The sequence below is a fragment of the Varanus komodoensis genome, unplaced genomic scaffold (assembly GCF_004798865.1).
Source record: "Varanus komodoensis strain SLA01 unplaced genomic scaffold, ASM479886v1 scaffold22, whole genome shotgun sequence".
Taxonomy (NCBI): domain Eukaryota; kingdom Metazoa; phylum Chordata; class Lepidosauria; order Squamata; family Varanidae; genus Varanus; species Varanus komodoensis.
Genome location: NW_025335606.1, coordinates 18,368,504 through 18,384,981, shown reverse-complemented (window position 1 = coordinate 18,384,981; position 16,478 = coordinate 18,368,504). Strand labels below are relative to the sequence as shown.

Below are 16,478 nucleotides of genomic sequence, written 5' to 3'. Positions count from 1 at the left end.
GGTTCCCTGAATCCTTACCCTGCACCTCAAAGAGCAGTAATCCTGGCATATTTGCCCATTGATCCTAGTAAGCTTCCGTCCGTCCTTCCTTCCTTCCTTCCTTCCTTCCTTCCTTCCTTCCTTCCTTATCCCAGTACATGCATGTAGAACGGTCAAAACACATAGTATCTGATATTTTCCAGGATTGCAGCTAACCTCCAGAGCTTATGTTCACCTGTAACTCAGTCTTAATCCTTTATCTGTAAAATGGGTCTGTTAATGACCCACTTCAGGGTGGTTGAGAGGATGAATGAGAGAAGCGGATTCCATTAAGGACTCTGAACACTGTAAAGTCAAGAGCAATTAATTCTCCTCCACTTCAGAATGGAGCCTCCTGTTCCCAATTTATTTATAAACATTTTTATTCCACTCTTAGGCACGACAGAAAAGAAAGGGGATTTGCAAGGGGTGGTGGTGATTCGGGTACTTGATTCTTACATGTAAAGTTCAGCAGGTTATGTACAGTATATCACAGAAGTGAGTACACCCCTCACATTTTGTAAATAGTTTATTATATCTTTTCATGTGACAACCCTGAAGAAATGACACTTTGCTACAATGTAAAGTAGTGAGTATACAGCTTGTATAACAGTGTAAATTTGCTGTCCCCTCAAAATAACTCAACACACAGTCATTAATGTCTAAACCGCTAGCAACAAAAGTGAGTACACGCCTAAGTGAAACTGTCCAAATTGGGCATTATTAGCCATTTTCCCTCCCCGGTGTCATGTGACTCGTTAGTGTTACAAGGTCTCAGGTGTGAATGGGGAGCAGGTGTGTTAAATTTGGTGTTATCGCTCTCACTCATACTGGTCACTGGAAGTTCAACATGGTACCTTATGGCAAAGAACTCTCTAAGGATCTGAAAAAAAGAATTGTTGCTCTACATTGCCAAGACCCTGAAACTGAGTTGCGGCACGGTGGCCAAGACCATACAGCGATTTAACAGGACAGGTTCCACTCAGAACAGGCCTTGCCATGGTCGACCAAAGAAGTTGAGTGCACGTGCTCAGCGTCATATCCAGAGGTTGACTTTGGGAAATAGACGTATGAGTGCTGCCAGCATTGCTGCAGAGGTTGAAGGGATGGTGGGTCAGCCTGTCAGTGCTCAGACCATACACCACACACTGCATCAAATTGGTCTGCAGGGCTGTCGTCCCAGAAGGAAGCCTCTTCTAAAGATGATGCACAAGAAAGCCTGCAAACAGTTTGCTGATGACAAGCAGACTAAGGACATGGATTACTGGAACCATGTCCTGTGGTCTGAGGAGACCAAGATAAACTTATTTGGTTCAGATGGTGTCAAGCGTGTGTGGTGACAACCAGGTGAGGAGTACAAAGACAAGTGTGTCTTGCCTACAGTCAAGCATGGTGGTGGGAGTGTCATGGTCTGGGGCTGCATGAGTGCTGCCGGCACTGGGGAGCAACAGTTCATTGAGGGAACCATGAATGCCAACATGTACTGTGACATACTGAAGCAGAGCATGATCCCCTCCCTTCGGAGCCTGGGCCGCAGGGCAGTATTCCAACATGATATTGACCCCAAACACACCTCCAAGACGACCACTGCCTTGCTAAGGAAGCGAGGGTAAAGGTGATGGACTGGCCAAGTATGTCTCCAGACCTAAACCCTATTGAGCATCTGTGGGGCATCCTGAAATGGAAGGTGGAGGAGCACAAGGTCTCTTAACATCCACCAGCTCCATGATGTCATCATGGAGGAGTGGAAGTGAACTCCAGTGGCAACCTGTGAAGCTCTGGTGAACTACATGCCCAAGAGGGTTAAGGCAGTGCTGGAAAATAATGGTGGCCGCACAAAATAATGACACTTTGGGCCCAGTTTGGACAGTTTCACTTAGGGGTGTACTCACTTTTGTTGCCAGCGGTTTAGACATTGATGGTGTGTGTTGAGTTATTTTGAGGGGACAGCAAATTTACACTATTATACAAGCTGTATACTCACTACTTTACATTGTAGCAGTGTCATTTCTTCAGGGTTGTCACATGAAAAGATACAATAAAATATTTACAAAATGTGAGGGGTGTACTCACTTCTGTGATATACTGTAATTGGCTCTAAACAGAATGGCAAGGCTGCTGTATGCTTTCCCTCTGATGGCCTCCGAAGTGACAATTAGTAGACAGGAGGCAGAGCTCAGCTGGCCCTCTGCCCAGGTGTGAAGGAGGGCTGCCTGACTGCTGCTGCTGCTTCCTCTGATGGCCTCAAGCCGGTATGGTGCTGAACAACTTTCTACAACAGTATAGACTGGAGAGTCTTGCCTAATGTAATGTTCCCACCTTGCCATGGAAAAGAGTGGCAACCCCTCATATCCCACAGTGACTTTGAGTCAGTTCTTCCTTGTGGCTGCTAAGGGAATCCCTGTGGTCCTGCATGAGATTGTGAAACTAAAATGGGTTATTCTCATTGAATGGTCAAAGCCTATGCATGGGTTATACCACTTCAGACTGTACCACTTCAGACTGGACAGAATGCTCCACATAGTGGAGCACTCCCCTATACAGTAAATTTCCTGCACATAGAAATATGAACATGGAGGAGCAGGATTCTAGCTTAGGTTTTCCCCTGACATGGAGGGGCATTTCACCAGCTCTGCAGACTGAATTGGTACAGCCCAGACACAGTTTTACAATCAGAGTAAGAACTCAGCCAAAGGATTTGCCTTTCTAGCTATATTCCTGGGAATTTTGCAGAGAGGAGGGACATGGTGGAATGGGTGAGGTGAAAGAGAGTGAGGAGTGATGGAAGATGACATGGCAGAAATAAAACCTATTAGAGCTGCAGCTTTGCATCCAATTTAGGAGCTGACGTATATTCTGTGGCGGCACATGGGGTGGCTAAAGGTGAAGTGATGGACAACTTGAGGCTTAGATGGAAGTTCAGGGATTGCAGGGAGTCAAACTGACACGGGGGGTTCGGCTACTGAGCTCAAATGTGTCCCTTCCACTTTCAGGGGACATATGCCACAGTCTACAAGGGAAGGAGCAAGCTCACGGACAACCTGGTGGCCTTGAAGGAGATTCGCCTTGAGCATGAAGAGGGAGCACCTTGCACAGCTATCCGGGAAGGTATGTCACCCTCTGGCCCTGTCTGTGGCTAATTTAGTAAGCCTTTAAGCCCATACTCATTTTCTCTGGGTATTAATTGAAAAGAAGTTGTGTTTTTTTCTGATGTTAGTAATTCAGAATGGTATTTGTTGTAACTGGCTTACTTAAAACACGTTTAAAGTTAAGGTACTTTGATATGACAGTGAATTATCCCAGTTTGTATTTGAGAGGACCACTGTTTTGAAAGGTTGTTGTTAGTCATGAAGTTGGGTCCAACCCATCGCGACCCAATGGTCAATATTCCTCCAGGCCTTCCTGTCCTCCACCATCCCCCGGAGTCCACTTAAGCTCACGCTGACTGCTTCAGTGACTCCATGTAGCCACCTCATTCTTTGCTGTCCCCTTCTTCTTTTGCCATCTATTGTTCCCAGCATTAGGCTCTTCTCCAGGGAGTCCTTCCTTCTCATAGGTGGCCAAAGTATTAGAGTTTCATCTTCAGGATCTGGCCTTCTAAAGAGCAGTCAGGGTTGATCTCCTCCAGGACTGACCGGTTTGATCGCCTTGCTGTCCAAGGGACTCGTAGGAGTCTCCTCCAGCACCACAATTCAAAGGCCTCAATCCTTCGGCTCTCAGCCTTCCTTATGGTCCAGCTTTCACAGCCATATACTGCAACTGAGAAAACCATAGCCTTGACTATACGCACTTTTGTCAGCAGGGTGATGTCTCTGTCGTATGCTGTCTAGATTTGCCATAGCTTTCCTCCCTAGGAGCAAGCGTCTTTTAATTTCTTGGCTGCAGTCCCTGTCTGCAGTGATCTTGGAGCCCAGGAAAATAAAATCTGTCACTACCTCCATTTCTTCCCCATCCATTTGCCAGGAGGTGATAGGAGCAGATGCCATGATCTTAGTTTTCTTGATGTTGAGTTTCAAGCCAACTTTTGCATTCTCCTCCTTTACCCGCATCAAGAGGCTCTTTAGTTCCTCTTCACTTTCTGCCATGAGAGTGGTATCATCTGCATATCTGAGGTTCTTGATATTTCTCCCAGCAATCTTAATTCCAACTGGTGATTCATCTAGCCCTGCCTTTCTCATGATGTGCTCTGCATATAAGTTAAATAGGAAGGGTGACAGTATACAGCCTTACCAAACTCCTTTCTCAATTTTGAACCAATCAGCGGTTCCGTGTCCAGTTCTCACTGTTGCTTCTTGACCCCGCATATAGGTTTCTCAAGAGACAAATAAGATGGTCTGGTACTCCCATCTCTTTAAGAACTTGCCACAATTTGTTGTGATCCACACAATCAAAGGCTTTAGCATAGACAATGAAGCAGCAGTAGATGATTTTCTGGAACTGCCTAGCTTTCTCCATAATCCAGCGTATGTTGGCAATTTGATCTCTAGTTCCTCTCCCTCTTCGAAATCCTGCCTGTACTTCTGGTAGTTCGTGTTCCACATACTGCTGGAGCCTAGCTTGTAGGATTTTGAGCATAACTTTGCTAACAGGTGAAATGAATGCAATGGTGCAGTAGTTTGAACATTCTTTGGCATTTCCATTCTTTGGGATCAGAATGTAAACTGACCTTTTGCAATCCTGTGGCCACTGTTGAGTTTTCCAAATTTGCTGGCATATTGAGTGTAGCACTTTTACTGCATCGTCTTTTAAGAGTTTGAATAACTCAGCTGGAATACTGTCACCTCCACTAGCTTTGTTGTTGCTCAGACTTCCTAAGGCCCATTTGACTTCACATTCCAGGATGTCTGGCTCAAGGTCAGTGACCACCCCATCGTGCTTATCAGGGACGTTAAGCTCTTTCTTGTATAGTTCCTCTGTGTAATCTTGCCTGTTACGTCCCTTACATTTTGGTCCTTTACCATGCCCATCATGAATGTTCCCTTCATATCTCCAATTTTCTTGAAGAGATCTCTGGTCCTCCCTACTCTATTGTTTTCTTCTATTTCTTTGCACTGTTCATTTAAGAAGGCATTCTTATCTCTTCTAGCTATTCTCTGCAATTTTGCATTCAATTGGGTGTATCTTTCTCTTTCTCCCTTGCCTTTCGCTTCCCTTCTTTCCTCAGCTCTTTGTAAAGCTTTCTCAGACAGCCATTTTGCTTTCTTGCATTTCTTTTTCTTTGGGACTGTTTTAGTTGCTACCCCTTGTACAATGTTGTGAACCTCCGTCCATAGTTCTTCAGGCACTCTGTCTATCAGATCTAATTCCTTAAATCTATTTGTCACCTCTACTGTATATTCATCAGGGATATGATTTAGGTCATACCTGAGTGGCCTAGTGCTTTTCCCTACTTTCTTCCATTTAAGCCTCAATTTTTCAACAAGAAGCTCATGATCTGAGCCACAGTCAGGTCCTGGTCTAGTTTTTATTGACTGTATAGAGGTTCTCCATCTTTGGCTGCAGAGCACATAGTCAATCTGATTTCTGTGTTGACTGTCTGGTGATGTCCATGTGTAGAGTCGTCTCTTGGGCTGTTGGAAAAGAATGTTTGCTATGACCATCGTATTCTCTTGACAGAATTCTGCCAGCCTGTGCCCTGCTTCATTTTGTACTCCAAGGCCAAACTTGCCTGTTATTCTGGTTATCTTTTGGCTTCCTACTTTAGCATTCCAATCCCTTATGATGATATGGACATTATTTTTTGGTGTTAATTCTAGAAGGTGTTGTAGGCCTTCATAAAACCGGTCAGCTTCAGCCTCTTCAGCACCAGTGGTTGGGGCATAGACTTGGACTACTGTGATGTTGAATGGTTTGCTTTGAATTCGAACTGAGATCATTCTGTCATTTTGGAGATTGTATCCCAGTACTGCTTTTCCTACTCTTTTATTGACTATGAAGGCTATATTTAATTGAATATATTAAATTAATAAATCAATACTTATTTATCATCACTTCCTTATTAACTCTTATTTATGTTTCAGCTAGTTACATGAAAACAGAGAAGGTCACAGCCAGTTATAGGAGTCAAATAGCTGTAGACCCAGAAAAGTTATAGACTGAAAATTTAGATCAGGGGTATGGAATCGCAGGTCCATGATCCCAGTCTGGCTGGCCAGGTTCCACAGGTGGTGCTGCACCTGGTGGTTTCTTGGCTTTTGTGCACATCTCCCCAAATTTTTAAACAGCCAAAATGCTTCTCCTCAGGCTACCCTCATGGCAGTTAAACTGTTAAGTTAAAATATGCTGGCAGTTTTGGTATTTTGGCCACACCACTTTTGGCCCTGTTCCTCACTGGAACATGGCCCTCGGGGTGAAAAGTCTAAGTCTAACCATATAAGAAGTTTGCACAGACAGGAAGAATTTTTAATCATCAGAAATACAGAGGAATCCATATGGGGCAGGCAAGGTTCTGAGTGAATCAGGTGTGGCAGAAAGAGGTCAGAGCCAAAAATAACATTGTCATCGTTCTGTCTGTTAGCTGTGTTCAGAGGTGCCTGCTGGTCCTTTTGTAACCAAAACAGCACTGCCTGTGCACAAGATACCAGCAAGGTCAGTGGACTCTTGAGGTCTAGAAAAGTAGGGTTTTTAAAACACTCCTGGGGTACTTTCCTTGTTGAGATGGGAACTGAAGAGCACCACAGAGAGTTCCAGGTGGAGCTGGAAGCCAGGCAAACTTGTCTGCATGTTGTTCCAACAAGCAGCAGCAGACTTAAACTGAGCCTCAAGTAGGGCTTTTTCAAGTAGGGTAGTTTAAGCAGCCTTAGGACACAATCGTGTGCCAGGTTTAGGCAGGAAAATAGACCTGAGCCGTTCTAGCCAAGGAATACTGGTGTAGGATGTTTTTCGTGCTTAGACGTGGCACGGGATTCTCCCCTTGGACTTCAGGCTGTGATGATGTGGGAATGGCTGTGAGATGCAACTGTCCTCATGGTTGAAGCCTTCAGAGTCCAAAGACAGAACTGGACTTCCTTTTGATATTAGGAACCAGGTCAAAATGGGTCCTGGGAAGATGGAAACTTAGCAAGGCCTTTCTGCAGCCATCTTCACCCTGCACACCCAGTGTAAGGGAGGGGAGGAGCAAATTATTTTGTAGCAACTCCCACTTGTCTGTGAATACAAGTCAGTTTCCAGCCTCTCATCACAGAATCACCTGCAGGGCCAGAGCCGTGAACATGGCACATGGGGCATGGCAGTCAGTCTCTTCCTTGACTTGTGTACTTTGGGCTCACAGGACCTTTGAAGTTACCTTATTTTGTGCCGAATGTGATCTGCTCTTCCAAAGCACGGAGCCTGGAAATGGTTGCATTAGACCATTAGTGCAGATCTCACCACATTTTCATCCCTTCTCTTCCTTTCTCTTCCAGTTTCACTTCTAAAAGATTTGAAACATGCCAACATTGTGACCCTGCATGATATCATACATACAGAGAAATCCCTCACGCTTGTCTTCGAGTATTTAGTGAGTAAATGGCAGAGGGGAGGTCGGGGTGACACAATATACTGGAACTTTTCTTCCTTTACAAGTTGACACCCAGTTCCCAGGACTCTGCAGAAACTTGAGCAACCCACCCTCACTCACCCCCAGAAGAGAGCCAGCAAGTTGGTTTAAACAAGATGGTGTTTACATGGCAAGTTGTCATGGCTTCCTCCCAAGAACTCCTGGGAATGGTAGTCTTGTGAGGGGGCTCAGGAGCTCTTGAGGGAATTCTCAATAGCGCCCTCATCAAAAGCATCACTTCATTGGGAATAGCCTAGCTGGGACCTGGTTCTCTGAAATGCTGAATGTTCCTAATAGTACTTAACTTTGGTGCCAAAGTTTTCTGAGAATACAGAGTGCTTCACACTCATGATCTTTAAGGTGGGTTGTATCTCCCTATTTTAGGCAAGAAGGGTTTCTTAAAATTTATTTATACATTTGTATGCCTCTGCCTACTCTAAGTGGAGTCTCTTCAGTGTGGGCCATGATACAGTGGCTTGCAGTGCCTGCCAGCCACCTAATAAGTAAGGATTATTAGGAAACTTCCAAGCTCATAATTCCCACTCTTAGCCACTGCGAAGTACCAGCTCAGTTTTTTTTGTGGGATAGGCATGGCAAACAATTTATTGTGGGAAAAGGAAACAGAGAGAAACACATGACACCTCATATACAAAAGGCAGCCCTAAAGCTTTGCATTGCAAAGGCCAGTTTGGATCAGCGCAATTCAACTGGAATTGGTTATGCAAATGTCATGATCTGTGCAAGCACGAATGTGGCACCATGCATAAGGAGGGTTCCCCTGTTAAGTCCTGTCCCCTGCTCCCCGTACTGCATGTGCTTTTTGCATTCTGGGTCTACATGAAGATTGGGAGGTGCATATGCTCCTCCTGTCTTTTTCCTTCTGATCCAAGCTACTCTAGTTTGATGAGTCTGCATTGGGATGAGAGAGAGGATGGGAGGAGTCCATAAACCTTCTAATCACTGGATTGGTCCAGCACGAATACCTCACTAGGCAAGGACATTCTGTTGACTCCTGCTGCGAATCCTGCACCTGTGAATGCTATGCCTAATTGCCTTAATAATAAGCAATGCATCTCAGGGCGTATTTAATCAGAATCAAGATCCCCTCAGTTCAGGGGGACTTTCATTCACTAAATTATGCGCAGCATTGCTGCATTAATTTTCTCTCTCTCTCTCTCTCTCTCTCTCTCTCTCTCTCTCTCTCTCTCTCTCGCCTTTCTTCTTGCAAAGAACTCAGGGCAGCTTACATAATCCTCCTCCATCTTATCCTCATAACAGCCCTGTGAGGTAGGTTAGACTGAGAGTCAGTAACTGGCCCAAAGTCACCCAATGAGATTTATGGACAAGTGGGGACTAAAACTTGGGTCTTCTAAGTTCCAATCTAACAGTCTAACCACTATACCACACTGGCTCTCTGGTAAAATATGTTTGAGGGTGTAATCCTATACATGTTTAAACAGAAAAAGATCCTACAACTCCTGGTATGCCCCAGGAGTTATATGATACTTTGCAGTCTAAACATGCATAGGATTCTGCCATGAGTTGCTAAATTGGAGAGAGAGGATGCCAATATTTTCCTTTCTCCCTAGGATAAAGACCTGAAACAGTATCTAGATGATTGTGGCAACGTAATAAATATGCACAATGTGAAGGTAGGTGCTTGATCCCCTTCTTTTTGCCTGGGTTTATCACAAGAGACTTCACTGATACAGCCAGTAGCTTGATAACACATTCCATATAGGATTCCATTTAGGCAGGGACAGGTAACATGGCACCCTCCAGGTGTTTTGGACAAGTTCTGTAAACCCCACATCTGGAAGGTACTGCATTGCTCACCCCTTTGGGTATTTGATAGTTTTACCGATGTTCTTCCTATCATGTTGAAATATTTTCAGTTATATACACACATGGATAATCCCCAGTTTTCCTTTTGACTTCTACTGAGTTAGAGCATTTTGGCCTATTTAACTCAGTACTGACTAGTGCTGGCAGCTCTGCAGGAATTTTTCCTATCCCTGTTTGGAAGATGCTGGGAATTGAAACTGAACCTTCTGCATGTAAAACAGGTGCTCTTGCTGCTGACGTGTGGTCTTTCCTGCCACCCCCATGTCCTTGTCCCTCATTTATAAACATTTACATTTATTTGAACAATAATAATGAAATGAATTCATAATGAAAGATTTGTGTTGTATGTGTTGGTATGTGTGTGCATGTGCATTTATATATATACATAGGTGTGTGTGCGTGTGCATGTGCTCCCTTGAAGAATCTAAAGATGGATATAACATATACATATGCATCATACAATTAATTTATAATGGAAATGTCTGTAATTCATTTTCCCTGCTAGCTTGATCCAGATGGCACCTAGACTTTTATAGCTCCAAGAACCCCTGCTCCCACAAAGTGCTTTCACAGTTTTGCAGATTTTCTCACCTGCCAGATGCTCTGAGGAGGCTTGTGTTAGTATTTCTTCCACTCATCTCTCCTGGTTCTTCAGAGACTGACACTTCCAGTGTCACAAGGTCACATGCTGAGCGACTAAAAATGCTCTGCATTAATCCTGTTCTTCATTGTGGCCTCTGTGCTGGGCCCGTGCAGTGCCTGTAGCCGAGAAGATTTAAAAACTTAATGGTTTTGGCGGGAACTCCGCGCCCCTCCCCCCCCACAGTATAAGAAGGCGGAGTGCCCGCCATTTCCTCAGTCTTCTTGCGACCGCCATTCTCTGTGCCTCAAGCCTTTCGTCTCTCAGTTCGTCGCTATATTGTGTATCCTGTTCTCCCTTAAACTGTTCTCTTAGCTTTTCTTGTTAAGATTTCCAAGTTATCCCTCCCCGTTAGAAGTTTTCTTAACATTCCCCTTTTTCCCTGTTAACACCCCCCCCAAAAAAGAAAGTTTTTCTCTTCTTACATTTCTCAGCTTCGCTATCTTCTCCTTTTTCATTCTTGATGGCTCAGCTTGCAGCTTTCCACATGTGTTCTCAGTGCGGGTCTAAGATGTCTCCTACTGATCCGCATGACCTGTGCCGCCTTTGTCTTGGAGAAGGGCACAGGACCGATAAATGCGGCCATTGCCAGGCCTTTACCAAGCAGGCGCGGAAAAACCGCCTGCGCAAACTCCTATGGGACCAGGCCCTGCTTCAGTCTGACTGGTGGGCCAATCCACTGCACAGCCCTCCTCTTTGGATGCCCCTCTGCCCTGCCCATTGGCTGATGGGGCTACTCTGCCGGCAGGCAAACGCTCCTCTAAATCTCCTCACAAACAAAAGGAGAAGAGGAAGCACAGTGGATCAGACGAGTCCTCGGGCCATAAGAAGCCTAAGAAGGATAAGGCAAACAAGATGGTTCATAAAACCAAGAAAGCCTATCAACCCCGACATCGTGATTCGGGTTTGTCTGCTCCATCGTTCCTGACAGCCGCTTCAGTACCGACACCAACTGGACCGGCTCTCCAACTGATGATGGAGGTGACCCCGCCAGGGTTCTTGGGATGGGTCACTCCTTCCATCCTGTCCTCGCCAGAACACCAGGAGGCAGCCATGTTGGGACCGATTTCCAATGGAGAGATCTGGGACTCTCCACAGATGGCTCCTCCGATGGCACGCTCACCTATACCGCAGCCATAGCCTGAGGCTTACCTGAGGGCCCCACCTCAGCAGGTGCGATACCAGTAGCGTGCCTATCGGTCCCTCTAGAGAATGGGTGCAAGCGCCTCATGGATCTGCTCATTGTGAACCATGGGACGACTATGCACCGTATGGGTGCTATCCATCGGTACGCCGCTGTACTCTTATCTCTGGTCCTGAGGGACGTTTTATCAACGTACTGCACAGCTCAGTCTTCGCCGGCCGACTCCTCCTCCAATCCTCCGCTCCATTATGATTCTGAGTCAGAGGACTCGGATGTAATATCCACTTCACCAGATGTGGTGATCACCACTCAAGGTCCCAGCTCACCTGAGGAGTCGTATTCAACATTTGGGGAACTGATGGCAAGATTGGCAAGGTCACTGGAGATCGAAGCCCAGCACCGCTTCGATCTCAGTACCAACAAGTTCTTCAACATTGTCAAAAGTGAACAATCCACCGCCATCATTTTGCCACTCATCACCACACTTCGTCAGGTGATGATGGAACTGTGGAACTTCCCCAATCAGCCGCAGCCGACTTCACGACGTTACAAATCCATGTATCGAGTTCGTGAACAGGATATCTCATTTCTCCTGCGTCACCCGAGACCAAACTCGATCATCGTGGAGTCGTCCCAGGGTCACGAGTCGAGGGAACACACCACTCCTTGCGACAGAGAAGGGTGGAAAATCAACATGATGGCCCGCCGTATTTATGCCGCCACAGGTCTTGGCCTCTAGATTTCCAACTCTGAGGCTCGTTACCAGTATTTTCTCATGCAAAAACTGGAGAATATCACAGTGTTGCTTCCGGAGCAGCAGAGGGACCTGGCCCATATTTTCACCAAAGAGCTAATGCAGGTGGCGATCCAACAACTTTCCACAGTGAGACATCATGTCGATCCCAACTCAAGGGCCCTCGTTGGTGCTGTAGCCCTCCATCACCATGCCTGGCTCCGGAATTGCAACTTTCCAGATGAGGCAAAGCTCCACATTGAGAATGTGCCCATCAACGGCTCAGGGCTGTTCAATGCTAGGACGAACCACAAGATGAAGACGATTCACAAATCATGTGTGACAGCTCATTGAATGGAAGTCCCCAACCAGTCTTGACGTAAGTGGTCTTGGTCCCGTCCTTCGTACCGGTATCAACCGTATACGCAGTTCTCTGGCCGGCAGCAGTTTCAGCCTTGTCAGCAGCACCGAAAGCAACCACCGTAGTGCATTCAACAGAGCTGTCACTGCCCGGATTCAGATAAGCACCAGCATTGACGGGCTGAGCGAACCTTTTCTCCTCTCCTGAACCCACCTTCCCCTCTTCCTTTTGGGAATTGACTGCAAAGTTGACTTCCCATTTGGGAGGCCATCACATCTGATCAATGGGTTCTATCCGTCATGGAGCACGGTTATAGAATCGAGTTCGATACCGTACCCCTATCAGGACCTATCTGATATACGTCTCCTTGATCGGTTCTCAAAGACGAAGTTCAGCAGCTTCTTCATAAAGGAGTGATCCGACAACTCTCACGCTCCAAGGGGTTACACAGTTTCTACTCAAGATATTTCACGGGTCCTAAACGTGATGGTGGTCTTTGTCCGATATTGGACTTACGTGGCGTCAACAAATTCATCAAAACTAAGAAATTTTGGATGACCACCCTTCAAAACATCCTTCCGTTGCTCAGGAGAGAGGATTGGTTCACTTCTCTGAACTTAAAGGATGCTTATTTCCATATCAGCATCCACCTGTCTCGTAGGCATCTTCTTTGGTTTACGGTCGGTTCCAACCTGTTTGAATACAACGTTTTACTGTTCGGACTGGCTACTGCTCCACGGGTCTTTACTAAATGCATGGCCTCTGTATGTGTGCACCTCTGGCTCCAGGGAATTCAAGTGTACCCTTACCTGGACGACTGGTTGATTGTCTCCTTGTCTAGAGAAGGCCTTCGATTATCGATTCGGACTACAGGTACCCTCTTAGATGACTGTGTATTAATCATGAAAAATTGTGCCTTATTCCTTCACAGATCGATTTCATCGGAGCCTGTCTTGACTCTACAATTGCAAGAGCCTTCCTTCCTCAAGGACAACAAGACAATCTTCGTGCATCCATTCAACAAATCCACATGAACAGAACTGTTTCAGCACTATCGGTACAGAAACTCCTCGAACACATGGCTTCCATGGTCTCTGTGGTCCCACATGCCAGATTATGGATGAGGCCTCTCCAAACCTTGGTTCAACAGCCTCTTCCAGCCTCAATGAGACTCACCTCACCAACTCCTTTATCTCTTGGCCTCCGTTCTCCAGACCCTATCATGGTGGACTATACAAAACAATCTGTCTGTTGGCATTCTGTTCCGTCCGCCTCATCCAGCACTGACTTTGTTCACCGATGCCTCCCTCACTGGTTGGGGAGCTCTGTGTGCCGGCCTTCGCACTCAAGGCACCTGGGACCTTCACGAGGCTGCCAAACACATCAATTATCTAGAGCTACTGGCAGTCTTCAAAGCCCTTCAGTCATTTGAGAATACTCTTCGGGGACAAGTTCTTCAAGTGGCCTCCGACAACATTGTAACTGTATTCCATATAAACAAACGGGGCGGAACAAAGTCTGCCTCCGTAGCTATCTAGCTATGAAACTGTGGGACTGGTGCATTCCGAGGGAAATCACCATCCTTGCCGTTCACCTAGCCAGTACCGACAATGAGGAGGTGGACACCCTCAGTAGACAGATGTCGAAGACCCACGAATGGGAGTTAGATCGTCAGGTCTGCCATCATCTTTTTCAGACCTGGGGCCCTCCAGACATAGACCTGTTTGCCACTCATGCGAATACGTTATGCAAGACATACTGCTCCCAAGTGGGCATCAGCCTGGGTTCAAGAGGGGACGCTCTAATGATCCCGTGGATGAACACATTCTTTTATGCGTTCCCTCCGATACCGCTCATTACGAGAACTCTCACCAACATCACCTTCGATGAGGCTCAGGGAATTCTTGTCACTCCCTGGTGGCCCCACCAACCATGGTTTCCTACCGTTCTCCACCTGTCCAGCAACACCTTTCAGCAACTGCCTCTCATACCTCATCTAATAACTCAGCAGAACAAGGCGGTATACCACCCAGGCTTTCATTCGCTCAATCTACCAACCTGGCTCATTCGATAAGTCACACTACTCCATCGGTACCAACGGCTCCCATGGTCCTGACACCGGCCTGATGGTGTCTGGACACTGCTGCTTGTCCTTCCTCGATACCGATGAATGCTCCATTGGATTTGAGCACTCTGCATCCTGATATTCAGTTCATTCTCCAGTCTGTGCTAAGATCTACGACTCGCCGCTCGTATGCAGCTAAGTGGAAACGCTTCACATCTTTCGCTGAAACCAATCACTTTATTGCTCATTCAGCCTGCATTGAAAGTATTCTTCAGTTTCTTTTGGCATTACACCAGACTGGACTGAAACCTTCATCCATCAAAGTTTACATTTACATTGCAGCAATCTCTCACTACCATGGCCAGGTGGCAGGCTCATCGGAATTCTCTAATGTCCTCATTTGTCGATTCCTTAGAGGATTACAGAACCTTCATCCGCCGATTAGGTCAATTGTTCCGACATGGAACCTTTCTGTTGTCTGTTTAGTGAGCAAGTGCTCACTAAACCTCCTTTCGAACCCTTGGCGACTACTGACCTATGTCTTTTGTCATGGAAGACTACTTTTCTCGTCACTATCACATTAGCCCGAAGGGCCAGTGAACTCTGTGCGCTACGTATAGACCCTCCTTATCTCAATTTCCACAAGGAGAAGGTCGTTCTGTGTATGGACCCGGCATTCCTACTGAAAGTCATGTTACCCTTTGTCACCGAAAGTAATGTCAATCAGGACATTATCTTACCAGCCTTTTTTCCTACTCTGTCTACACCTATAGAGTGCTTGCTACACTCTCTTGACGTTTGTCACTACCTCGCTTTCTACAAGTCTTGCACAGAACCTTTTTGCAATACCAGACGTCTTTTCATCAAATATTCAGAACATGACAAAGGGTCTCCTATTGGATCCCAAAGACTCTCAAAATGGATTGTGCAGACCATTGAGCTGGCCTGTCAACTTTCTAAATTGGACTTACCTGTCATGCCCAGAGGCCATTCCACGAGGGCTGTTGCGGCTTCTGCCTTTTCTGCTGGCATTCCGCTCCATGACATTTGCAAGGCGGCCACTTGGACTACTCCTTGCACTTTTGTCAAACATTACTGCCTCAATGTGCATGCCAGACAGGATTGCTCCTTTGGTCGTGCAGTCCTTTCTTCTGTTCTTCAGTGATGACACCACCCCGCCTCCAGGTCTGCTAAGCTTGCTAATCACCCATATGTATGATGCACAGAGGCCACGACGAAGAAAGGCAGGTTGCTCACCTGTAACTGTCGTTCTTCGAGTGGCCATCTGTGCATTCACACAACCCATCCGCCGGCCCCACTCGGTGTCAGTGACCGGGTTTCTACGGTACCGTGTTTCGCTTGGTGGCGGACCCGTAGAAGGGTATCTTCATATATATGTATATACATATATGTTTGCCTTAGTGTTTCAACATGTGCTCTGTAATATTTTATGCTCCTGCTTGGGGGCGAATGGTCAGTCTTCAGTAGACTGAGGAAATGGCAGGCACTCCACCTTCTTATACTGTGTGGGGGGGTGTGGAGTTCCCGCTAAAACCGTTAAGCTTTTAAATCTTCCTGGCTACAGGCACTGTGCAGGCGCAGCACCCATATGTGTGAATGCACTGATGGCCACTCAAAGAACGACAGTTACAAGTGAGCAACCTGCCCTTTTCTGATTATGACTGTGAGTCCAGTCAGCTGATGTCTATCCAAATAGAGTGTGTGTCCCTTGAAGTTTGTAAAGGAGTTAAGAAAGATGTTTATCCTGGTGCAAATGCTGGGCCTCACTATTGGACAGTCCCTCATAGATATGTTCCCAGGATTCTGCCTCTTCAGCATTTATTGGTGGCCATCATGTCCCATGTTTGAAAGTAAACAGGGGTTCAGTAAACTGGGATTTGATATTTAATCTGCATATTCTTCTTTGATGCTGTGATGATAGGAGATTATGCTTTTTAAGAAAAGGTTATATTCCTAAAGAAAACCCTGTTGTAATGAGCGACTTGCACAAATCAGATGCATTTTCATAGACACTGGTTTTGCATGGGAATTTGGTGAGCCATGACTAATTTGCCCCATTGATTAGAGTTGGTTTGCTTTTAACCTAAATTAAGTCTAGATCCATTCCATCCTTT

The 16,478-nt window shown here is 46.1% G+C and overlaps 1 protein-coding gene across 4 annotated transcripts in view; it reads left to right on the top strand.

The window, feature by feature from the left end:
- The window catches only part of CDK16 (cyclin dependent kinase 16), a 78,670-nt gene that overhangs the window by 49,298 nt on the left and 12,894 nt on the right, over positions 1 to 16,478 (top strand). For 3 of the 4 annotated variants that reach the window (XM_044431551.1, XM_044431547.1, XM_044431548.1), the window contains 3 exons: positions 3,012 to 3,126; positions 7,422 to 7,516; positions 9,145 to 9,207. In XM_044431551.1, coding sequence (XP_044287486.1) covers positions 3,012 to 3,126; positions 7,422 to 7,516; positions 9,145 to 9,207 — 273 coding nt within the window. The remainder of the gene's footprint in view (positions 1 to 3,011; positions 3,127 to 7,421; positions 7,517 to 9,144; positions 9,208 to 16,478) is intronic. The other variant, XM_044431550.1, reaches the window with a different exon arrangement.